The sequence below is a fragment of the Pomacea canaliculata genome, linkage group LG12 (genome assembly GCF_003073045.1).
Source record: "Pomacea canaliculata isolate SZHN2017 linkage group LG12, ASM307304v1, whole genome shotgun sequence".
NCBI classification, from domain to species: domain Eukaryota; kingdom Metazoa; phylum Mollusca; class Gastropoda; order Architaenioglossa; family Ampullariidae; genus Pomacea; species Pomacea canaliculata.
The window spans coordinates 12,196,081-12,217,822 of NC_037601.1; the positions used below are offsets into that span (position 1 = coordinate 12,196,081).

The window sequence follows — 21,742 nt, forward strand, 5'->3', positions numbered from 1 at the left end:
GTAATTAATGTATATATCTGAAAACTTTCTGATAACATAGAAACTTTTTTAAATTTATATTTTTAACTGTATATATTGATAATAATTTAGTACATAACACAATGTTAGGTTGTAAAATTTAAAATATTTTTTACTAATTACTGTTTTATGACAATACATTATTATTACATACTGCTACTGAAGTTTTGTTTTCAGTCTTAGTAAAGGGAGATCATTTTATGGTTATCTGCAAGTTTTACTTTTTTTTTATTTTATTGCAGGCTGTGTGTGTGTTAATTTGTTACATTTAAGTTAGGCTTTGGATTTGTGTTTAGGTAGAATGAAAACGCCTGGCCTAGACAAGGCCTAGGGTTAGAAAACATTGGAATGGTTATCTGACCTGATGATCGAGGCGGCTTCCGTTCAGGCGAAGGCGGTAATTTCACGATTGACCACTTCTGCGAAGGCAGCACGTGCGCTATTGTCCAAGCTACACGGACAGTCCGCTGAAAGTTCGGAGGAGAGTTTCACAGCTGAGCCAGAAGTTGGTATACAGTCGTCCCTACGATACTGCGAAGCACTCTGGAAGGAACTGTTAGAAACCCTTTGCTTTCATGTCAGTCGTTGATCAGAACGTTCTTTTCAAATAACGGTAGTACGTCATAGGTCGGTCGGGTGCATTGAACAGAAGGGAGAGAGGGTTGGGTAGGGTCCACTGTACACAGGGGTGTCGTTCATTTAGTGGTAGTGTCCAGTTGCTGTTGGTACCGTGAGGACTCAGTACATGTAGACAGATTAGTGTGGTTTAAGTTCCCTGTTACCAGTAGCAGCAGTAGTAGTGTATTACATGTGTTTAATGTTGCATAAAGTTGTGGACAGTGTCTTAATTGCTGTCGTCACTTAAGTTTTCCCTTACTAGCTAATCTCCCTTTACAAAGTTCATTTGTTCTGCAATGAAGAGTTATCGTTTTGTTGTCACTTGAGCAGTTCGTGGACAAACACTGCAGTTTGTGCGCCATCTGTTATTTAGGAAGAGCCACACACCACCTCTGTCATTCTTTCCATAGAGTTTGCGAGTGATCAGAACCGTGCAGTTAAAAACCAGGATGTTGAAGAGCCGAGTCGGGTTATGTCGGGACAAAGCCATGTTTCACTGACAGAACACTGGGCAGTCTCTGAAGTCATGATGAGGTTTAGAAGCAGCTTATCTTTTCTTGTTTACTAGAAACCGTGAGTTGAAGAAAAATAATGCAGGCAGTGGAAGCTAGCTACAGTGAAAGCGAATGAGCAAACATTTTTCTTTAAGAGTTGCCAAACCCAGCTTACAGTGAACATTTTACAATGCTGCGCTGATTTTTTTTTTCTTGTAATTTGCCTTTATGTTAGGAATTGAGGACAAAAACTATTGAAATGTGAGAAGAAGAAAAATAGCTCTTAGAGTAAAATTGTAATGTATTGATGCATAAAGTTGTTAAATACATTGTTAAAGTTTAATTCAATTATTGTATGTAAATAACACCCACCACGTGAAATTACAATAACTATTTCTGCATACTCAGATAAATGCTGTAAACTGCAATAAAGACTAAGCGGTTGACCGAATTGTAAACAAACAGTTTAGTTGCTGTGGACAGGATCTGTTCTTAGGAATGTTTTAAACACATATAGAATGAGGCTGGCTACCTGTTTGATTGTTTATCGTAGTAGCGAAAGATGAAATCAAAGAAAATGTGGCTTAGGTTTAAAGGCATTCCCTTTTTGGTTGGTCAATCAATTACTTTTATTGATACCTTTTAAATGGGGTTTTACTTCGTTTTTACTATATATTAAAAATTCTAAAACCAACACGCGTAAATGTAGTTAGAGAATCTCTAAAACGGAGATGATATGAGTTTGTTTGTATTAAAAAAAGATAGAGAACAGAATACGTTGAGTAAAGATTCTTGAATAGTTATCGTCCTGACTGCTGTCTATCAAAACAATGACTAAATAAGTTTTAATCAGTGGAAACAAAATACATTTCAATTAAATTACATTATTTTTACAGCTTTTATTATAGCATTCTAGGTGATTAATGAAAAGAAGTAACTGCTTTTTAAATTTTTTTGATTATAAATTATGTAATTTTATTTCAACTCATTTATTAAAGTTCCTTTTCCATTTTAATATTACACCATTTTACTTTTATGTGACAGGCTCACAAACTACAAATACAGTCAATAACAAAAAAGCAAAGAAAATAAGTTCAAGAAACTTTATTGATGTAGCCAAGAGTGCATTATAGTACGGTGACTATGAATGTTCGCTGTTGTCGACATCAACATTAAGCTCCACGACCTGTAATAAACCAATAAACTTTACATTAAAATAATTACATTAGCAACATTGTTCACGCTTAACCTAGGGGAGAAGAGGCTGATTGTCGTCTCAAGTCTGTAGTCTGAAAGTACTAAGTATGCACTCGGTCAAATAAAACTAACAGCAGACACGTAGTTTGCCTACCTTGTGTGTGAGACACGACTGTGTGATCCATCAGTAATATCAATAGTATTTGCCTCCATGACCACCACCGAATCCTCCAAAGCCTCCGCCAAAACCTAGACCACCGCCTAGGAGGCCAACACCTCCGATTAGTCCACCGCCAAGACCGTAACCTCCGTAACCACCAAAGCCGCCGCCGAAGCCGCCGATTCCTCCGTAACCACCGTAGCCTCCATAGCCTCCATATCCTCCATAGCCACCATAGCCTCCATAGCCTCCATAGCTGTATTTAGGAATGACGAGGACTTTCGCGATCTTAGGTGGGTAGTAGAAGCTAGCGAGGCTGGTAGCCACCAAGCAGAACAGAAGCAAGACAGCGGAAACCTTCATTCTGAAGCAGGAATGTGTTAAATTATTAATAGTTAATTTTGGCTTATATTAGGACAAATTAACTTTGTTTTCAAGCGTTAAACGTCAAGAGCCTACTTCAGTGAAGACAGAAACGATAGAAGTACAATGCATTATAAAATAGGTAAAAGGGAAGAAAGCATGACATGACTAAAATAAATTAAAGAGTACTACATCGATATATCTTGCAAGAATAATAGTAAAATATGATAGAAGTACATATAGTTATCATACCTTTCAGGTCGGTCTTGTATGATGTTTTCCAAATGCTTGGAGGTCAGGTAAAGGATTGTGTCTGGTCCTCTACTTATATAGTTGTGTTGAGTAGCCCTAGGGGTTATCTCTATCAGATTTTGTGACTTTTATGGCGCGGTGTTGAGAAACCAAGATTATTAAACTGGTGTCAGACCAATTAATCAATTTTTTTAGTCTTACTTCTGAAAGGTGTCTAAATGATCTTGTATACAGATTTTCATGATGGTATTACCTTATCGAACACAAAATGGGGTTTTTGACATTAGAGAAGTACATCAGAGTCGTATGTTTTAAAACAAACGGTATTCTTCCTTTAATGGTGACGCTTAGGTGTTTTTTTTATAATTAGAAACCATTTTTTTTGGTATAAAAATTTTACTTATTCTAGCAAGTAGATTACCACGGTATACCTCTTTTCTTGTTCCAACCAGTTATTTCTAACAATAGAGACTGTTAGTGGTGTGGTAGATTCTACTGTAGCTCAAGTGATTGTTTTCTGATCTTTGAAAACATTTTATACTCTCCACAAAAAGTACAAAACAGGCATATATTTTATTAGAATATACATTTGAATTTAAATATTACTGTTTTCTTCTCATTTTCAGTTGTTTGAGTACAAATCCAAGTTGAATTGAGTAACCTGCAATCGACTTCGACATGGCACTGGAACAGCTAAATCTTCTACTTTCAAACAACGAAATACCTGACTGGTTGACTTTTACTGGTGGTTAAAGGGAAGTAATCCATATTAAAACAATTCCTAAAGGTTCCAGTGTTGTCTCCCTTATGTATTCATTAATTTTCGCACAGAATTACAGCCTCAAGACTTCTACTGTGGTTACAACAATGCTTCGCACACCTGTGTAACTAGTTGGGCAACATCTTCAAAGACAGAAGCTCCACGACAGATATCCACATCGGGACAGCAATACTGGCCAGTGTCTCCAAAGTCATAACATCAGATTTATTAAGAAGTATATTCCGCACAAGTCTTTTGAAGTACCGTTCCTGATTTACATTTATGTTGTTCAGTGTCCCTATACTTACCTCACCCTCCACTGTGTGTTATCATTCATTTATCAAGACTGGTCTGCGCAGAGAGTGCGATCTATCTTGATCACGATGCTGAGCGTTATAAGTACACATATTATTATTATGTCGTCTTGAATGATGAATTCTGCAGCAGAACCTAGCACTTGCAATAGAATAGGAGAGCAAATTTAAAATTGAATACATGATTTAAATAAGGAAAAAGGTTGTATAGACAGCAATGAAATGAATCGGAGGGGACAGTATTTCTTATACAAAAGTTTTTATGCTTCTAATTTCATTAACCCAAGGAGTTCAATTCTAAAGGGACATAATTTTTTATCAAGTAGGGAAGACCTTCAAAAGGGTTATTTCCCTTGTCTAGAAATTTTTTTTAGCCAAGGTTACTTCTGATAAGATCTACGTGTATATACAAATTGCTCCTTGTTAAAAACGGACAGAATTAGAGGAAATTGTGCTTGCATTTAATAAGTTTTTCGAGTATTAAATAAACATCGTTTCAATACATGCGTAAGTGGCAGTCTTCTCATCTTTTAACTTCTTTTTTAACTGGCTAAACTAGGTAAATTTTACCGTAATTAAGTCTTCCGCATAATAAACGTGCATACTACAGCATTAACGACTTACAAGTATGTTCAAATATACTTTCACATAGATCAGTCAAAGTGCATGCCTCGTGACAAATCGTATCTTCAACCCTCTCATCAAACCTTTTTTCTTTGTAGTACTTTTAACTCTAGCAATATCTGTGAAGACATTTTCCGTAGCATAAGCATGAGTATGAGTATGTCTTTGCATGAGTATGTAAATCAAACGCGACCGTTTCCCCAACAGCAGCACGTCAGTGTTCATGATGGGGTAGCAGTCCCCTGTAACAACATTTAACAATTAGTAACTCTGAAGCCATTTTCGCTGCTGTTACCTTGAAAAAAGGGTTTAAAAATGTTGGATTCAACAGGTGTGGCTCAGCCACCCGTGCTGTGCTAACCTAACCCTAACCTCATGTCACCCCTCAGTGACAGGCTACGACACTAGTGTTCTTTAAATATGTAAAATCCAACAGTAGTCTAGTCGGCTAGGGCAGCTAAAGGCTCACTTCGGACTACTACAGACCGCTATTGATTGAGAAAAAGTTACTAGCACGTGACCTGTGAGAGGTACTTGGTTAGACATGAGTCATAAAGGTCAGAAATCGCCTTCGAACATAAAGGCCTTCTTGCGTTGCCTTTTTAAAAACTATTATTTCAAAGCATGATACAGTGAGGATTGGCTGTCCTGGGTTCAGCTCTCGTCTCGGGGACACTGTTCTTTCTCTGCATGTTGCATCTGTTTACAGGGCTGGCTGCCTTGCTGCCATAAACCCTCTCCTGCTTCTAAGGATTTAAGGGACTTTTATTAGGCTTAAAAGTGCAGGTAATGTGTAAAGGGAAGTAACCGCTGATATTTCAGTCGTTGTGGAAGTGGTATGCATTGGAAGTAAAATGAGTTTGCTTAGACATTAAGAGCGCGCATAAACCCCACACATAAATCAATTTTATAAAGACTTTTTATGTGACGTGAGGAGACTTTTGAGAACGTTACCTCGGCGCCTATTTGCTCTGGTACTTTGAAAGATTCTTTACAATATGTTTTGTTTACATAGTGTGCGGAATCATATGGTTTCTTGAAAATGTTTTTTTTCTGCTAGCACTTGTGCATCCGAAACATGCTGACAAGATATTTTTAAAGATTATTAGACAAACAGGCATCAGGTAAATCTGCTAAACTGAGTTTACATTAATCTTAATAATTTATAGAAGTACTGGTCCTAAAATTTTACTGATATGCATGATCAAATCAAATCAAATCAGACTTTATTGTCTGTCCAGGAGACCCAGGACAGAAATTTGTCTTCGCTTACAAGGGCAGGCATACATATCCATTATAAAAGTATAAGAAGATAGGTCAGCAAGGTGATGTCGCAGAAAGTCTAATAATGTAGCAATGTATGCTTTTTAACCGTTGTGTGACAAGGGCACGAATAGAGCATATCTGTTGTTTCAATGAACATTAGTTTCCTCCCTTGACATTAGTTTCACACTATTTTTAACATTTTGCACGTGAAGAATAGGCACAGAAGGACATCAAAAACTGTGTGGGTTATGACTGAATTAAACTACATACTCGCATGAAATAATATCTTTTTCCAACTTCATGGAATACATATGCAATTCCTGTTTCTAAAAAAATAATGTACTCTAATATTTCAATACAATTGTGCTTAATCTTCTTCAAACAATTTTTATATATATTTCCGAAGCATCTTATTTGTAATACAAATGGTTTATTTATAAAATCTAGAAGTCTATGACAATTTTGTTCTATTTAGAGCGAAAAAGACAAGTGTAGAGAAGAGGGACAAATAGAGTGACAGAAAGAAGTACTTGCGCATTTTTCGTTCTCAAATTGTAAAAGTCTACTCACTCACTCAGTCACTCACTTACTCACTCAGTTAATTATTCTTAATGTAATTTCTTTTTCTGTTACTCTGACAAAATATCACAAGTAAATGTGAGGTTATCGCATTGTTTATTATTATCGCAATAAAAGTCTGTTTCTTGTTTGCTGTCTTCCACTCAGATTGTCATCTCTTGGGCTGAAAACACACATTGCCTGAAACACATAAATTAACCCTCTTTTGCTCAACTTTTACTTAACTTTTAAAAAATTTCAGAATTCCTTTAAAAGTTTCTATTTAAAAAATCCAATGAGAGAGTGATATCCTTACCGACTGGAGAGTAAGTGCTCTTCCTGTTCATTTTTTTTTTCTTACAGTGCCTTTGGGTTTTTCTCGTGTTTCTATTTTCATGTAGATGTAAAGATAATGACTAAATAATAGTTAAAAGGTTCTACAGTAGTTTGCTTTTTAGTGAAGTACCATTTTTCACAATCCTAATAAAGGGAATACAGTGACACCTCGGTTCTCGAACATAATTCGTTCCGGGAGGACGGTCGAGAACCAAATTGTTCGAGAACCGAAGCAATGAAACCCATAGGAAATAATGGAAACTGGATTAATTCGTTCCAAGCCCCAGATAATGCCTATTTACTGGCCTAATTTGTATATAATATGTAGAAAAACATGAGTCTCAACAAGAAATAAAAGTGTATTTATTAAAACAAAAACAAAATAAAATAAAATGTACTGTACAGTACAGTAAATTGTGTTTCATTTACTGTACCTGTACCAAACTTTATGTCAGGAGGGAATGAATGTGGAGGGAGGAGGGAAGGGGGATGGTTATTGTTTTGAAGGGGAGTCCTCTTCAATAAAAACAGAGGGTAACTGCTCTTCGGGTGTTTCTGTTCTCTGTTTCTTTTGCTGAGGAGAATCAGAATCTTGCTCTGCAGTTGCTTGTCTGATTTCTTTACGCAAGAATTTGTCAATTGTTTGCTGTTTTTTTCTCCTTTGCAAAATTTTGCGGAAAGTGGACATAACATTGTCATTAAAAATGTTAACTGCTCTATTTGCTACCACTTTATCAGGGTGATGTTGTTCAACAAAATTTGCGATTTCTGTCCATTTTGCACACATTTCATGACTATCTCCACAAAAACGTGACTCTCTCTCTCTCTGCACTCACACTGATGACGCAAGCAAGGCGCGCTGGGCCCAATGAACGCCATTCGGCTCAACTCGGCTCATCTCGGACGTTCGGATGTTCGAGTTCCAAATATTTGTTCGGATTCCAAGACAAAATTTTCTCGAATTTCCTGGTCGAATACCGATTTGGTCGAAAGTCAAGGCGTTCGAGAACCGAGGTATCACTGTACTTCTAAATGATAAAGCTGCCATTTTAAAATGCTTTGTTTTCTTCATGTTAACTGTAAGATTCCATTTGGTGCACAACATTTCTAGACAGTTATTGTTATGTTGCTTTAATAGTTTACTAAATCTGTGTTTTCCTGCCTCTTAGAGTGTCCAATCATGATGTCCCTTCAGTCGAAGAAGTCATCGGAGTAAGGGAAGCAGCCGTAACAGCCGCGTCCACCACCCCACCAGCCACCACCATACGGGCGAAACCCTCCGAAAAGTGGTCCCGCAGTGGCGAGAGCGATAAGTAGCATGAGGACAAGAAGCAGGTTGACCATGGTTCTGTGACGACAATCAAAAACAGTTCCATGTTTAATGCCTGAACGAGTGCGCACACAAAGCTGCAGATAAATTATAAGAAGCAGTTTTAAACACACGTACATCAATAACTCAAACTCATATTTCAAAAATAATTTTTTCTCATATTTTTTCCAGGCTGCTTGTATTGCTATTTTGTCATCCAATTTTTTTTTCTTCTTTCACAAATTCATCCACTTATACCAATGTGTATCCATCGGTCTGTCTAGTCGGGCTGTTTTCTTGTAGCTAAGGAAAGAGGGTTTTAGGAAAGAGACTGAAAAAAGACTAAACTTGTTTTCTACTAAAGTAGAGACAATTGTGAATCTGTGTTTATTCATATGTTGGAATTCGAGAAAAAGTAGGCTTAAAAAGAAAGATATATATATATAACAGGGCTTCTGCTAAGGCTAAATTTTTTGGGGTCCCAGGGATCCCTTCTTCAGATTTCTAAGGGGTCCCAGGCTAACTCTAAGGGTTCCCTTTACAATGTGAAAAAAATCAACAAATCAACATACTTTGTTCAACTGCCTTTCAGGCACACAAAGCACTGTCATGTCTAGTCAGAAGCGGCGAGATTTCTGTGCCATGAAGTCTGTGCAAGCATCTGTGATGAGCTTATGCTCATTGTACTTGGGGTGCTCACTTTCTTTCCATTTCTAAGGCAATGAATTTAACCACGCTGTCAACGACATCTTTGAAATAAGTTAAATAAGGTGCACCTGGTGGTGGATGCGAGAGGATGTATGAAAGTATGAATGCCTCAGATGCCATCATTCAAAAGGAAGTTCTCGACTGTAACCTGGCAATTAATAAGTTAGTGAGAACTAGAGTTGTAAGAAACATCAACGAGAGGTGGCACGTTGCTAAAAGTATAAAAGTTGGGATAAAAAAAAACTGGCGCAAGGTAGAAAAGCGAACCTCGCATGACGTGGCTCCCACAGCTCAGTGACATTCAGTGGATTCTGAATGTTACGTAAATCATGAGATGAAGGGGGATCGAAGGTGTTTGAAACTGTACAAATAATTTAAACGAGTTTCAGTTGCAAACTATATTTAGCAATAAAACGTCTTTCTCAGCCGACTACTACTTGATGTAGGGCAGTGGTTCTCAAAGTGTGGTCCGCGGACCACTAGTGGTCCGTGGGCATAAGTTAGGTGGTCCGCGGCTGACAGTCGTCATATGTCAGCAAAGTGATGTTTAAAGAGATGCGTTCCTCGCATTAACATTTTAATTACAAATAACGAGGTATACGTAGTTTTATGTCAACTTATTACTATACTACTTTTACAAAAGGACATTAAGTTTTGAATTAAAATGAAACAAATGCGCCAATTTAAATTTGAAATTCATAGTACAGAGTGATTTTTAGGCCTTGATGGTCCGCCATAGTTTTTACTTAGGCCTTGGTGGTCCGCCGTAGGTTTTACTTAAGTAAAGTGGTCCGCGGTCCGAAAAACTTTGAGAACCACTGATGTAGGGTCTTAGAAAAGTGAGGCGAAACGGCTTCTGTCTGAACATACTGTCTTTCCTTACATCTTTCTTTATTCATAAGAGGGGATAATAATATCTAATATTTTCAGTTCATTCCTCCTGATGGCTGACCTAAAGTACACCTCGGTTTGAGTCCAGTCTTTGAACTTTTACAAATGGCCAACAATTCACGACTGCAACATAGTGCCCCCACTCTGTCTTTCTTCGCTTATCTAACCCGACCATTATGCGATCAATTCAGTTGTTTTTATGTTTGTGTCATTTGAGCTGTTCATTCTTCTTTCTTTTATAAATTCTAGTTTTGTTTGTTTGTGGAGAATACAGTCAGTCCACTCCTAACCCCGACAGAATGTTCAGATAGAAGTCGTTTCGCATCAGCGCTCAGACCCTACCGCAAGTACTGGGTGAGGGAGACGATTTATTGCCAGGCTAGTCGGCAGTGCCTGTGATGTCCACCCCGCCTTTTGTCCGGGTAGTAATTGAAGACGACTGGCCGATGGCAGTCCGCACCTCGTGTACTCCTACCTTCCCTCGCACGAACGATACCCCTCATTTCCCCCCGGTGGGAAGATATCGGCCTTTAATGGAACTCTTCTTGGTAAGGGAAAACAAACTCAGTGCAAGGGAAGCTACTCTCGCCTTGCAGCAGACGACAACAATAGGTTGGTCTACGTCTCTATGACGTCAGACACTACACTTACCCAATTTTGTATCTGTTCTTCGCCCAAATTTGAAGGGGTCCCCTGGGACCCCATTGACGAAAATTGATGGGGTCCTCCGAACTTTCAATGCGTACTGTACGCAATTTTTTGCGTAATCAGAAGCCCTGAATATTATATATTAATATTTTGTTTGTAATTATTTCAGAAACCATGACTCCATCGCAAAAAAACCTGTTACAAGTCTCATCATGTTTTGGGGAAAAGCAAAAGTTCCCAAACTGTCTGGATTTTGCGGAACATTAAATTCATCGTATTTTATACCCATGTATTTCACTATTTAAGTGTATATAGTTTATATAGAAAACAATTCCCGCGAAAATGGTGAACAGACTTACCTCAAAGACTGAATTATCGCTTACCGGAAAGGTGTGTGCCGTTCAACCTCTCAAAACAGTCGCTTAAATAGTTTGGACGCCACTTTTATTGACACCATTCCCGTCAAAGTTTCATTTCTTTGCATTGTAAATAACTGCTACGAAAGCATCTTTCTTCCAAATTTTCCACATGAAAAATTGACATTTACTGTATTTTTATCGATCTAGCTTCTAAATACTTCCTCTTGCTTCTGTGGCTTCTTTGACTGATGGCCCTCGGAATGTCACTTCATTAATTTCATTAATTAATTTCACTAATTTATGTCAAAATCTCTCGCAAACTTAAAAAAACTGCAATATTAATGTTGTAAAAGCCACCTCTTGCAATAGTTACATTTCCTAACGGTAATGACTGAATAAGGTTGAAGAAAAAGGATACGGAGATGACAGCAGTTTGAGCGTTTGACGGATTTGCACATCAACGGTCCGTTTGGGGTGTCACGTGATCAATACTTCATGAGTCCTTCCTTAACTTTGCAAAACTCCGGCCTGCCACAGCCTCTTCCTTCTGCATGCCAGCACACTTTACAATGCAAATACAAAACATCTATGTTCATCTTTTTTCATGAAATTATTGTGTGCGATGGTCACATTACATATTACATCGGACATTACATGATACTTCAAGTATTACATTATAAAATATACATTAAAAAAAAAAACCTACAAAAATACCGGGCACTGTAGGAACGGGTGCACAGTGGATCACACAGTCATGTCTCACACACAAGGTAAGCAAAATACGTGTCTGCTGTTAAACTCATTTAACGAATGCATACTTAGTACATCCAGACTACAGACCTGAGACGATAATCAGACTCTTTTCACTAGGTTAAGCGTGAACTATGCTGGTAGTGTAATTATTTTAATGTGATGTTTGTTGGTTTATTTCAGGTCGTGGAGCTTAATGCTGAAGTCCAGATGAATGAACATACATAATCACCGTACTAGAGTGCATTCATGCCTACAACAATAAAGCTTCTAAATCGAATTTCTTTGCTTTCTTGTTACTCATTGTGTTTGTAGTTTGTAAGCCTGTCACATACAAATAAAATGGTGTAATATTAAAGTGGAAAAGGAACTTTAATAAATGAATTGAAATAAAATTACTTATTTTATTATCACATAATTAAATAAGCTGTTACTTGTTTGAATTAATAACCTGAAATTTTTAGTAACAGTTGTAAAAATAATGTAATTTTATTCAAACGTATTTTGTTTCCACTGACTAAAACATATTTAGGCATATTTTGATAGACAGCAGTCAGGACGACAACCGTTCAAGAATCTTTACACAACGTATGCTGTTCTCTTTTCTTTTCTTTTCATTTTTTTAATACAAACAATCATCTCAATTCTAAAGATTCTCTAACTGACATATTTACGCGTGTGAAATCTTTACTTTACGATGCTGATGGCTCTAGTAATCTCACAGTATGAGAAAAAAAAAAATCAGCGTATCATTGTAAAAAGTTCTCTGTAAGCTGGGTTTGGCAACTCTTAAAGCAAAATGTTTGCTCATTCGCTTTCACTGTAGCCAGTATCCGCTGTCTGCATTATTCTTCTTCAACTCAAGTTTCTAGTAAACAAGAAAAGACGAGCTTCAGACTTCATGACTTCAGAGACTGCTCATTGTTCAGCTTCAGTGAAACATGGCTTTGTCCCGACATACCCGATTCGGCTCTTCAACACCTGGCTTTGAACTACACCGTGCTGATCTCTCTCGCAAACTCTATGGAAAGAATAAGGAAGGTGGTATGTAGCTCTTCGTAAATAATAGAAGGCGAACGAACTGCAGTATTATGTCCACGAACAGTTCAAGTGACACCAAAACTATAACTCTTCATTGCAGAATAAGTTAAGGTGACCAGACGTCCCGCTTTAGGCGGGACAGTCCCGCTTTTGACCTCGTGTCCCGCCTGCTCATCGGGCGGGACGCCCAATGTCCCGCTTTCTGGCTTTCTGGCAAGTCCATCAAATGTCCCGGTTGTCTTTAAAAATCACTTTTTTCGGCGTTCTTTGACGGTGACGACACCATCATCGGCGCGTGTCCCGCTTTCGCCCCCGAAACGTCTGGTCACCTTAGAATAAGTGGACTTTGTAAAAGGAGTTTAGCTAGTAGGCTGGTAACTCTCCACAACTTTATGCAACACTAAACACGTGTAATACACTGTTACTGCTGCTACTGGTAGCAGGGGACTTAATAATCTGTCCTCTGAGCCCTCACGGTACCAACAGCAAGTGGAAACAACCACAAAATGAACGACTCCCCTGTGTACAATGGACCCTACCCAACCCTCTCTCCCTTCTGTTCAATGCACCCGACCGACCTATGACGTACTACCGTTATTTGAAAAGAACGTTCTGATCAACGACTGACATGAAAGCAAAAGATCTATAAGTTCCTAGCATCTTGCTTCGCTGTATCGTAGGGACGACTGTATACCAACTTCTGGCTCAGCTGTGAAACTCTCCTCCGAACTTTCAGCAGACTGTCCGTGTAGCTTGGACAAAAGCACGTGGAGCGTTTGCAGAAGTGGTCAATCGTGAAATTGCCGCCCTTGCCTGAACGGAAGCCGCCTTGATTATCAGGTCAGTAAAACATTCCAGTGTTGTATTTAGGCCTTGACTCAACCAGGCGTTTTCATTCTACCTAAACACAAATCCAAAGCCTAACTTAAAAGTAACAAGCTAACACTCACACAACCTTCAATAAAATGGGGGAAAAAAAAAAACCATGCCGATGACCGTAAAATAATCTCCCTTTATAAAGACTGAAAACCATTAAAACTTCAGTAGCAGCAGTTTGTAATAATAATAATGTATTGTCATAAAACAGTAATTAGTAAAAAAATATAGTTTAAATTTTACAATCTAACATTGTGTTATGTACTAAATTATTATCAATATATACAGTTAAAAATATAAATTTATCAAAGTTTCTATGGTATCAGAAAGTTTTCAGATATATACATTAATTACATGGGCCATTTACAATTAAATATTACAATACAGTATGCGCTGTTAATTGAAATATGAATGAAGAAATGTCATTTTCAGATAATACATTAATTGTTCATGCCTATTCACAGACTGCTATTACAAAATCCCCTTTCTGTTGGTTTAATGAATGTCTATATAACTGTCATGCCTGAACACCAAAATAATGACAATTTTTTAAATGGAAAGCAAAAATTTCCTAATAAGTAATGAAAAGTAATCATGGAGTATTAATAAGTTTTTCAGTATCCAACTGGTTTTGAAAAAAATGACTGCGTGGTATCTTGACTTTAACATATGCAATTGTATATTTAAGAAGATTTATCAAAAAAAAAAAAAAAATCAACAGAAGGCAAAATATGTAAGATGTAACTAATATATTGTTACATTGTAATATTGCAGGTTTTTGTTAAAGAACCAGGGATTGAGTGTCAGGAGATGAAGGATCTGAGGACATGTGCAGTTTCAGTCAGATAGTACTTTAACAATTAAAGAAGAAAAATTGACTGTAATCTTGGAAGAGGAAGCTATGTCTGCCATAATCAATCAAGTTCAGGTCTCATGTATACACAGCATAAAGACTGAACCAAGGTCTGTAGCTGATCTACAAGAAGAGCTAAATGATAATGTAATGCTTGAGGCAGAAAGCACATTTTGTTCTTATACAAATATGACAAATTGCTCACAAATTAGCAGTCTACAGCTTAAAAACGATTCTGGTCCAGTTTACATAAAACCTGAGCTTGCTAAGCAAATTCCTCAATCAAACTGGAAACATGAGGATGCTGTAAAACTGGAGCTTAACTCTCAGGGTGCTATTTATTGTATTAAAACTGAGCAAGTTCCTGGTGAAGAACTTCATGACATAAAACCTGAGTATGATGCACACATTGAGCAGTCAGATTGCAGTCACGAGAGTGCTGTGAAAGTGGAGTACCGCTGTCAAGATGTCACCTCTTTAATCAAGACTGAGCAGGATCCTGTGCAATCTGCAAAGACAGAAGAGCGGCTTGTATTTAAGAAAGAAGAAGAAGATCATATTCACGTAGTGAAGACTGAGACAGGATGGCCTGGTCAGCATGCAATGTGGCAGCATGACAATGATGAGAATTTTCAAGAAATGAATGCTGCTACGCTTGCAATTCCTGAGGTGACATATATTTTGAAAGAAAATCAACAACATCAGAGACAAAAAACTGTTACTGAAGTCACCATTGACTCAGCAACAGAAAGTAGAAGTGATGCCAAACCTTATCAGTGCCAAGTGTGTTTATGTTCTTTCAGTTTTTCAACCCTACTTAAGAAACACATGATGATCCACTCTAATTTAAAAGCTTACAATTGTACTCCATGTAGTGTTGTCTTAGAAAGAATAGATACTTTAAAACAGCAGAAGAAAACTAACAGTAATAAGAGATCGCACCATAGTGATGGTAGACCTCACCAGTGTAATATATGTCATGTAGGTTTCAAAAGATTAGGTTATTTAAAAATGCACATGGCGACCCACAGAGATGAGAGACCTTACCAGTGTACTGTCTGTCATGTTGCCTTCAAAAGATTAGGTAATCTAAAAAAGCACATGGTGACTCACAGTGATGTGAAACCTTACCAATGCAGTTTGTGTAAAGCTTCATTTAAGTTCTCAACTTGTTTAAAAAGGCACATAGTGACTCACGGTGATGTGAAACCTTACCAATGCAGTTTGTGTAAAGCTTCATTTAAGTTCTCAAATCATTTAAAACAGCACATGGTGACTCACAGTGATGTGAAACCTTACCAATGCAGTTTGTGTAAAGCTTCATTTAAGTTGTCAAAGTATTTAAAACAGCACATGGTGACTCACAGTGATGTGAAACCTTACAAATGCAGTTTGTGTAAAGCTTCATTTAAGTTGTCAAATAATTTAAAACAGCACATGGTGACTCACAGTGGTGTGAAACCTTACAAATGCAGTTTGTGTAAAGCTTCATTTAAGTTGTCAAAGCATTTAAAACAGCACATGGTGACTCACAGTGAAGTAAAAAATCACTCTTGTACTGCATGTCCTTTGGCTTTCAAAAGATTAGATTGCCTAAAAAGGCACATAGTGACTCACAGTGATTTGAAACCTTACAAGTGTAGTGTATGTCATGCATCTTTTAAAAGAATGGATTTACTAAGTCAACACATGTTGACTCACAGAGATTAGAGACCTCACCAGTTCAGTGTATGCAATGTAGCTTTTAAAACATTAGGTAGCCTTAAATGGCAAATGTTAACTCACAGGGATAGGAAACCTCACCAGTTCAGTGTATGTAAAGCTGCCCTTAAAAGATCAGATCAACTAAAAGAAAAGCACATGTTGACTCACAGTGATGTGAAACTTGATTAATGTGGCATATGTAAGAAAGCTTTAGTTGTTTGTGTGATTTAACATAGCTCATACCAACAGTAAATTTTACTTTTATGCAGTGTATGTAAAACTGCAGTGAAAAGATCATTTGTTAACATGCACATGTGGTGTCAGTTGCAAGAAACTTCATTAGTACTGTGTATGATAATACCTTATTTGAGGTAAATTTGATGCTACCATTCTTTATGTTGATGATAAATAATATTTGATATTGCAGCAGCAATTTTGACTTAATTGAAAGTATTAAAAATTATAAAAAAATAGTGGTTTCTCTACCAAAGGAAGAGTTTTTGTTTGTTTGTTGTTCTTTTTTTTTTTAAAAAAAACCTGCTGATATTGGTGAGAAAGCTGTGTGTAGGCTTCCAGCTCATTAAAAAGGCACATGATAATTCAAAGTTCCGAGAACACTCACCTGAGCAATGTACTTAAAGTTGTCTTTAAAAGATCCTTTAATTTGAATAAGTTCTCCAAATTCAACATTGATTCTCACAGCATCTGCCTCTTTTCCGTAACTTTCAAAGATGTCCTTAGAAAGTGAAGTTTATTCCTTGTTACTCCTTGATGAGCACAGCCGCAACACCACCTCACAAACCCACATGCTAGTTGATTGCTTTTACGAGACTGAACTCCAGTGTTGATAACGTCACTCAACAACAACAACAACAAAAATAACATTTCAGCCTTTCTACTTTACCTGAGAGAAAATGCGTTATTCATCCACATATGTAAACTTAGTGTATTACACAAAGCGTCAACCAATTATTAAAACAAAGGAAGAAATATTTTGTAAAAGAAACTCATGTCCTTTCCTTCCAGAATCTTCTGTCAAAGGCTATAGGCTCCAAGACGTAGCCTATGAAGAGCAAATATAGTTTCAACCGAAATACTAGTTGAAGTATTTGTTGTGTTATTCGTAACAGAGTAGCATTACGTTAGAATCTCGATGTCTGCTACTTTACTACAATTAGGCGATAAATAACATGGTACATTGAATAGTAATGATATTTATTTATTTTGTCAGGTATGGACGCGACGGGAGCAATGTTTTCAGCTAGCTCCAATGAATTCGAGTGTCCCATCTGCTTGGGCCCCTCCACGGAGCCCAAGATTATGCTATGTGGACACATCACGTGCAGAGTGTGTCTTCTCACCTGGATAAGAGCACAAGACCAGAAGGTGGGCTGCCCAATGTGCCGCCATCCAGTTTTCGAGTTGTTGATATATTTCGAGTTGTTGACATAGCAGATGATTTTGTCGTGTTACTAGTCGATTCTCTCCCCACGAACCAGGTCGTGAGGGTGACCGCGCTCGGCAAAATTGACGTCACGCCGGACACGTGCTCAGGGTGTGAAGAGCTCCTTTGTAGGTCGCGCGGCTCTTCGCATCCGGAATGTCCAGGACAAGATGTGCAGAATACTGAGGCAGACGCTCGAGCGGCCGTGAAGGATCTGTCCGATAAGGAGCAGGCGATGATGGAAACGAGTGATAATTTGCAGAAGTACCTCAAGGACATGGAGGATGAGTTCCGTGGTCTGCTGGACATGAACAAGATTGAAGGCGTGGTGCAAGTCTTAACCTTTCTGTTTGTCAGTGGGTTCAAGCCTCAGGCAGGAAAACTTCGCTCTGTCGTCTTGACGCACCATGCAGCATCTCTAATCTATTGTCAAATTCCTGTCTGACTGGATAAGAGTCGTCGGCTAAAATTGTAGTATGTACACTTGTATGTACACTTTCATGCATCTACCTTTCTGCACTTTACATTACCATTGGTGTTTGAAATCACGCTGGTGAAACAAGCTTCTTTCATTAATCCAAAGCCTTTACACAAAAGGCGTGTAATTAAAAGTAAGTAATCAATTTTTTGAAGGGATTGAATGGACTGACGAACCTGAAGCGATTGCAGCAACAAATTTTAACTCTGCTTTATGTTAAAATAGTTCTGTCCACAATATAGAACTCGTCACTAGTTTGTTTTACTTATTTGATAGGCGTACCTCCTTAAAATCTTACACATAGGCGAGGATTAAGGTCAGCTGTTGCTTGAAATCCAATAATTTTTAAAAATCTTGGCATTCCACCACTTAACTCTTGTCCGAAACTTCTAGTCCGAATCGTTTTTAAATAAAATTAGCATCGAGTTGTCCATTAATTTAACACAAAATCTACTATTAATAAAGAAACAAACAAAACAAAAACCCCCACTGAACTGTGCGAAAAGGGAGATTAACCTTCTAATAAGAGAAAGATTTCCAAAGATGAATTCTCTCCCTTACACCATTCATAATTCAAAAGGCTGTATGGGATTTTCCCGATGTGCCGCAACACTTTCGTGATGGAGAGAGTTTCCCCCAAACAGCCATATGGAACTCATCTGACAACGAAAGGTACTTTCATGACTGAATATGCCAACAAATATTGGAACAACAGAGCACGAAGTCTTTGGAAAGAATAGTGTCACTGTTAGAATACAAGATGATCAAAGGATTATAAGCTCGTTGGACAGACTTCTGCAAATATTCTTACAGCGCATTGGTAATTAATGTCAGCAAATTAGACAAAAAAATATTGTTCGCACTTAACACAGCTGTCTAAATGTATAAAGTCCATTGTAGTGCAGTGAAATAACTCATTCTGTTTTGTGCTAAATTAGAGTGTTCGATTCTTAGCAAAGTTTTGTGCTTGTCTTAATTTTTCTTTTGCTTTACTGTATTTTTTCATCTTGTTCATCATCATCATCATCATCATCATCATGGTGCACCACCATCATCATCATCATCATCATCATCATCATCATCATCATCATCATCATCATCATCATCATCATCATCATCATCATCTAGGTCTCGAGTTATTGCATATATTAGTGTTTGGTCTGGAGTTAGAATTAAGTGTTATTTGAGTGTTGGACTTAGTGTTTAGGTGTTAAGGTTTGAGTTTGAAGCTGATCACATCATCCTCGTTGAAAGATGACCTAATGGACAATATATCCGACGTTGATTTCGGTGGGGATAGTTAAGTCGCTCCGAGGCCTTATTTGAAATAACAAACTTTTTTCGATATCTTCCTGGTTTAACTGACTGCTTAAACTGTTAATTTCAGACACGGAAGCAGAAACTGATGTAATTTATTTTAACGGAGAAGAGAATTTTATAATTGTCAGAAGTTTCGAGCGTGTGAGTAGACATTAATACGGAAGCTGCAATGCATCATCTAAAACTTTAATTACATAATTATGATCTTATCGTTTAACATTTTCTGTTCCGTGGATACCTTTACTTACACATTCTTTCCTGACTGTACATGTACAGGCATTCACAAACTTTCTGCCAAAAGTTTACCAATCACGGCCATCTTTTGAGCATCAAACTTTGTAGAAGTCAGTAATAATGTATTATCATGTATTACCAAACTAGCAGTTTTTTCTCATAATGTTAGCGCTTTTTGAGTGGTTAAAAATCTTGTTGATATATAAAGCAACATGGCTTTGTTCGTTCTTATGTGGCACCTGAAGGTTGACCTCTTTAAGCGTACTTCGGAATGATGTTCAAATTCTTATCAAAGACACATTGGTTTGCATAAACTGATATGGCAAACATTGTGTAATGTCAATATGTTTATTTATGCCGCACGCAATAAATCGTTTAGCTTCTGTATTCCTTTCAGCAACGCAACACTACATTTTGTATACAGTTAAACAGTTACTTGTATACAGTTAAACGTCTCAGGGAATCAGAAGTAAGCGTTTTCAATGTCTCTGCGGTAATTTCGTTTTACAAACTTGACTAAGTGCAGAGTGATAGAGTAACGTCCCTTTGCCCCACTGGCTATTCGTGGTTAGGCGAAGCTAGTTTGACGCAGTTATAGCCCCTGTTCATTGTACGTGCGTGAAGATTGGTCTGCAACTTCCGGGCCCAATGTCGTGTTGACGTACTCTTGAAAGATGAGTTTCTTGACGATGGAGCTGTATTTAGTGCAGCAAAAGAAAAGAAAAGCAAAGAGTGTAGTAATTGTTTGCCTCCCTTTTGTTTCCTTAAGAGCTCTCCCGTGCTTCTTGCTCCCCAACTGTTCTTTGTTCATCCTGAGCTTTAAAGACACCAGCCAAAGTCACTGCACCCATAAAGCACTTAAATTCATTGTTAATCATCTCCTTTCACTTTTCGTTGCACTCGGCAACAGGACTTCAGTTGGATGTTAAACGGATTGATGTAGAAAACTTCGATAGTGAGTTGTTTTATGCACGGAAAGAAGTATTAACCAAGCAGCTACAGCGTGAGACTGTTCTTCCACATTACTGTAACTTCGTTCATCACCATGAACTGTAGATAATGAAAACTAGCGCTTTTAACACGCCTTTAACGGTGAGTAAAGCGCTATGCAAATCATCATCATCATCATCATCGTGCATGTGGGACATGTGGAGAGATTCCGAACTACCCTACGAGGGACGATGAACAGAGAGTGTATTTGTGTATTGGATTTTTGTTAGCGGGACATGTGGAGTGCGAAATACCCTTGGAGGGACGAGAAACTGTAAGTAAAGCACTCAACAGTTGCTGGTGCGATTATAAACGAGATAATAGAATTGGAACTTTTTGTTGACGAACAGAACTGTGTGAGGCGTGTGTTTTCCATATATAGATGATGTTGAGATTAAGAGTTGAGATTAAGATTAAGAGTTATTTGACTAAGTGGGATTGTTCGGGGAAGGCCCAAGATTGTAAACATTGTATGTATCGTTACCTGTGTGTCGCTGATAGAGTATTGTGTTGAGGCGAGCTATTATTTATGTATGTGTGTTTTGTAATCTGCGAAGTCCTGAACCATTCGAACACTTAATAACATCATGTGGGCAGCCTCGGGCAATCGTTGTTTTCTGTGTTGAAAGAACTTGCACGGACGCTGAGTGTGTGTGTGTTGCTCATGTGTGAGACGGCGTCCGTGACATTCTATGCCGAACCAGTCACATGGTCTGAATATTTCAATAGAAACTATGACAACTGAGGTTTTGTAATAGTCAGCTTTACTACTTTCAGACTCTGTAGTCTTGCATTCGTTGTTGTCAGTATTGAAGCTCTGTAAAGTTTCTCTGCAAAACAAGCAAAATTAAATATTAAGTTAATTACAGGAAACAAACTAAACTACGGTAAACAAGTCCTATTCATAACTACTGCCATTGATGAAATGCAATACATGTATGAGAGCTTAGCAAAACGATTCCTCAGATTCAGCCATGACCACCAACGCCTTACCCGTACATCCCCGATAACACTTATAATCATTTTATAAACGTTTACACAGTGTTCATCATCGTTATCGTCGTCAGCCACACTCAAAATACAGATTTCTATGCATGAAATTCTTACCTTCTAGAAGTTTGTGTCCTCCGACTTGGCGGTGATAAGCCTGGCACGGTGTCTGAAGGCAACCCGAACA

At 37.8% G+C, this 21,742-nt stretch overlaps 2 protein-coding genes and 1 long non-coding RNA gene across 3 annotated transcripts; 1 reads left to right on the forward strand and 2 right to left on the reverse strand.

The window, feature by feature from the left end:
* Positions 1-2,218: 2,218 nt before the first annotated feature.
* Positions 2,219-3,145, reverse strand: LOC112577026 (neuropeptide-like protein 31). The gene is made up of 3 exons (XM_025259944.1): positions 3,103-3,145; positions 2,482-2,851; positions 2,219-2,316 (listed from the first exon to the last, which is right to left on the reverse strand). The coding sequence occupies exon 2, from the start codon at positions 2,848-2,850 to the stop codon at positions 2,521-2,523; it is 330 nt and encodes a 109-aa protein (XP_025115729.1). The 5' UTR covers position 2,851; positions 3,103-3,145; the 3' UTR covers positions 2,219-2,316; positions 2,482-2,520.
* Positions 3,146-6,709: 3,564 nt separating this feature from the next.
* Positions 6,710-10,988, reverse strand: LOC112577041. The gene is made up of 3 exons (XR_003101995.1): positions 10,876-10,988; positions 8,104-8,308; positions 6,710-6,808 (listed from the first exon to the last, which is right to left on the reverse strand). It is a non-coding gene; the product is annotated as an uncharacterized LOC112577041 (long non-coding RNA).
* A 2,258-nt stretch (positions 10,989-13,246) lies between these two features.
* On the forward strand, positions 13,247-20,110 carry LOC112577366 (zinc finger protein 559-like). Its single transcript, XM_025260426.1, has 4 exons — positions 13,247-13,506; positions 14,317-15,670; positions 17,446-17,916; positions 19,046-20,110. The coding sequence occupies exons 2-4, from the start codon at positions 14,444-14,446 to the stop codon at positions 19,226-19,228; spliced, it is 1,881 nt and encodes a 626-aa protein (XP_025116211.1). The 5' UTR covers positions 13,247-13,506; positions 14,317-14,443; the 3' UTR covers positions 19,229-20,110.
* The last annotated feature ends 1,632 nt before the right edge of the window (positions 20,111-21,742 follow it).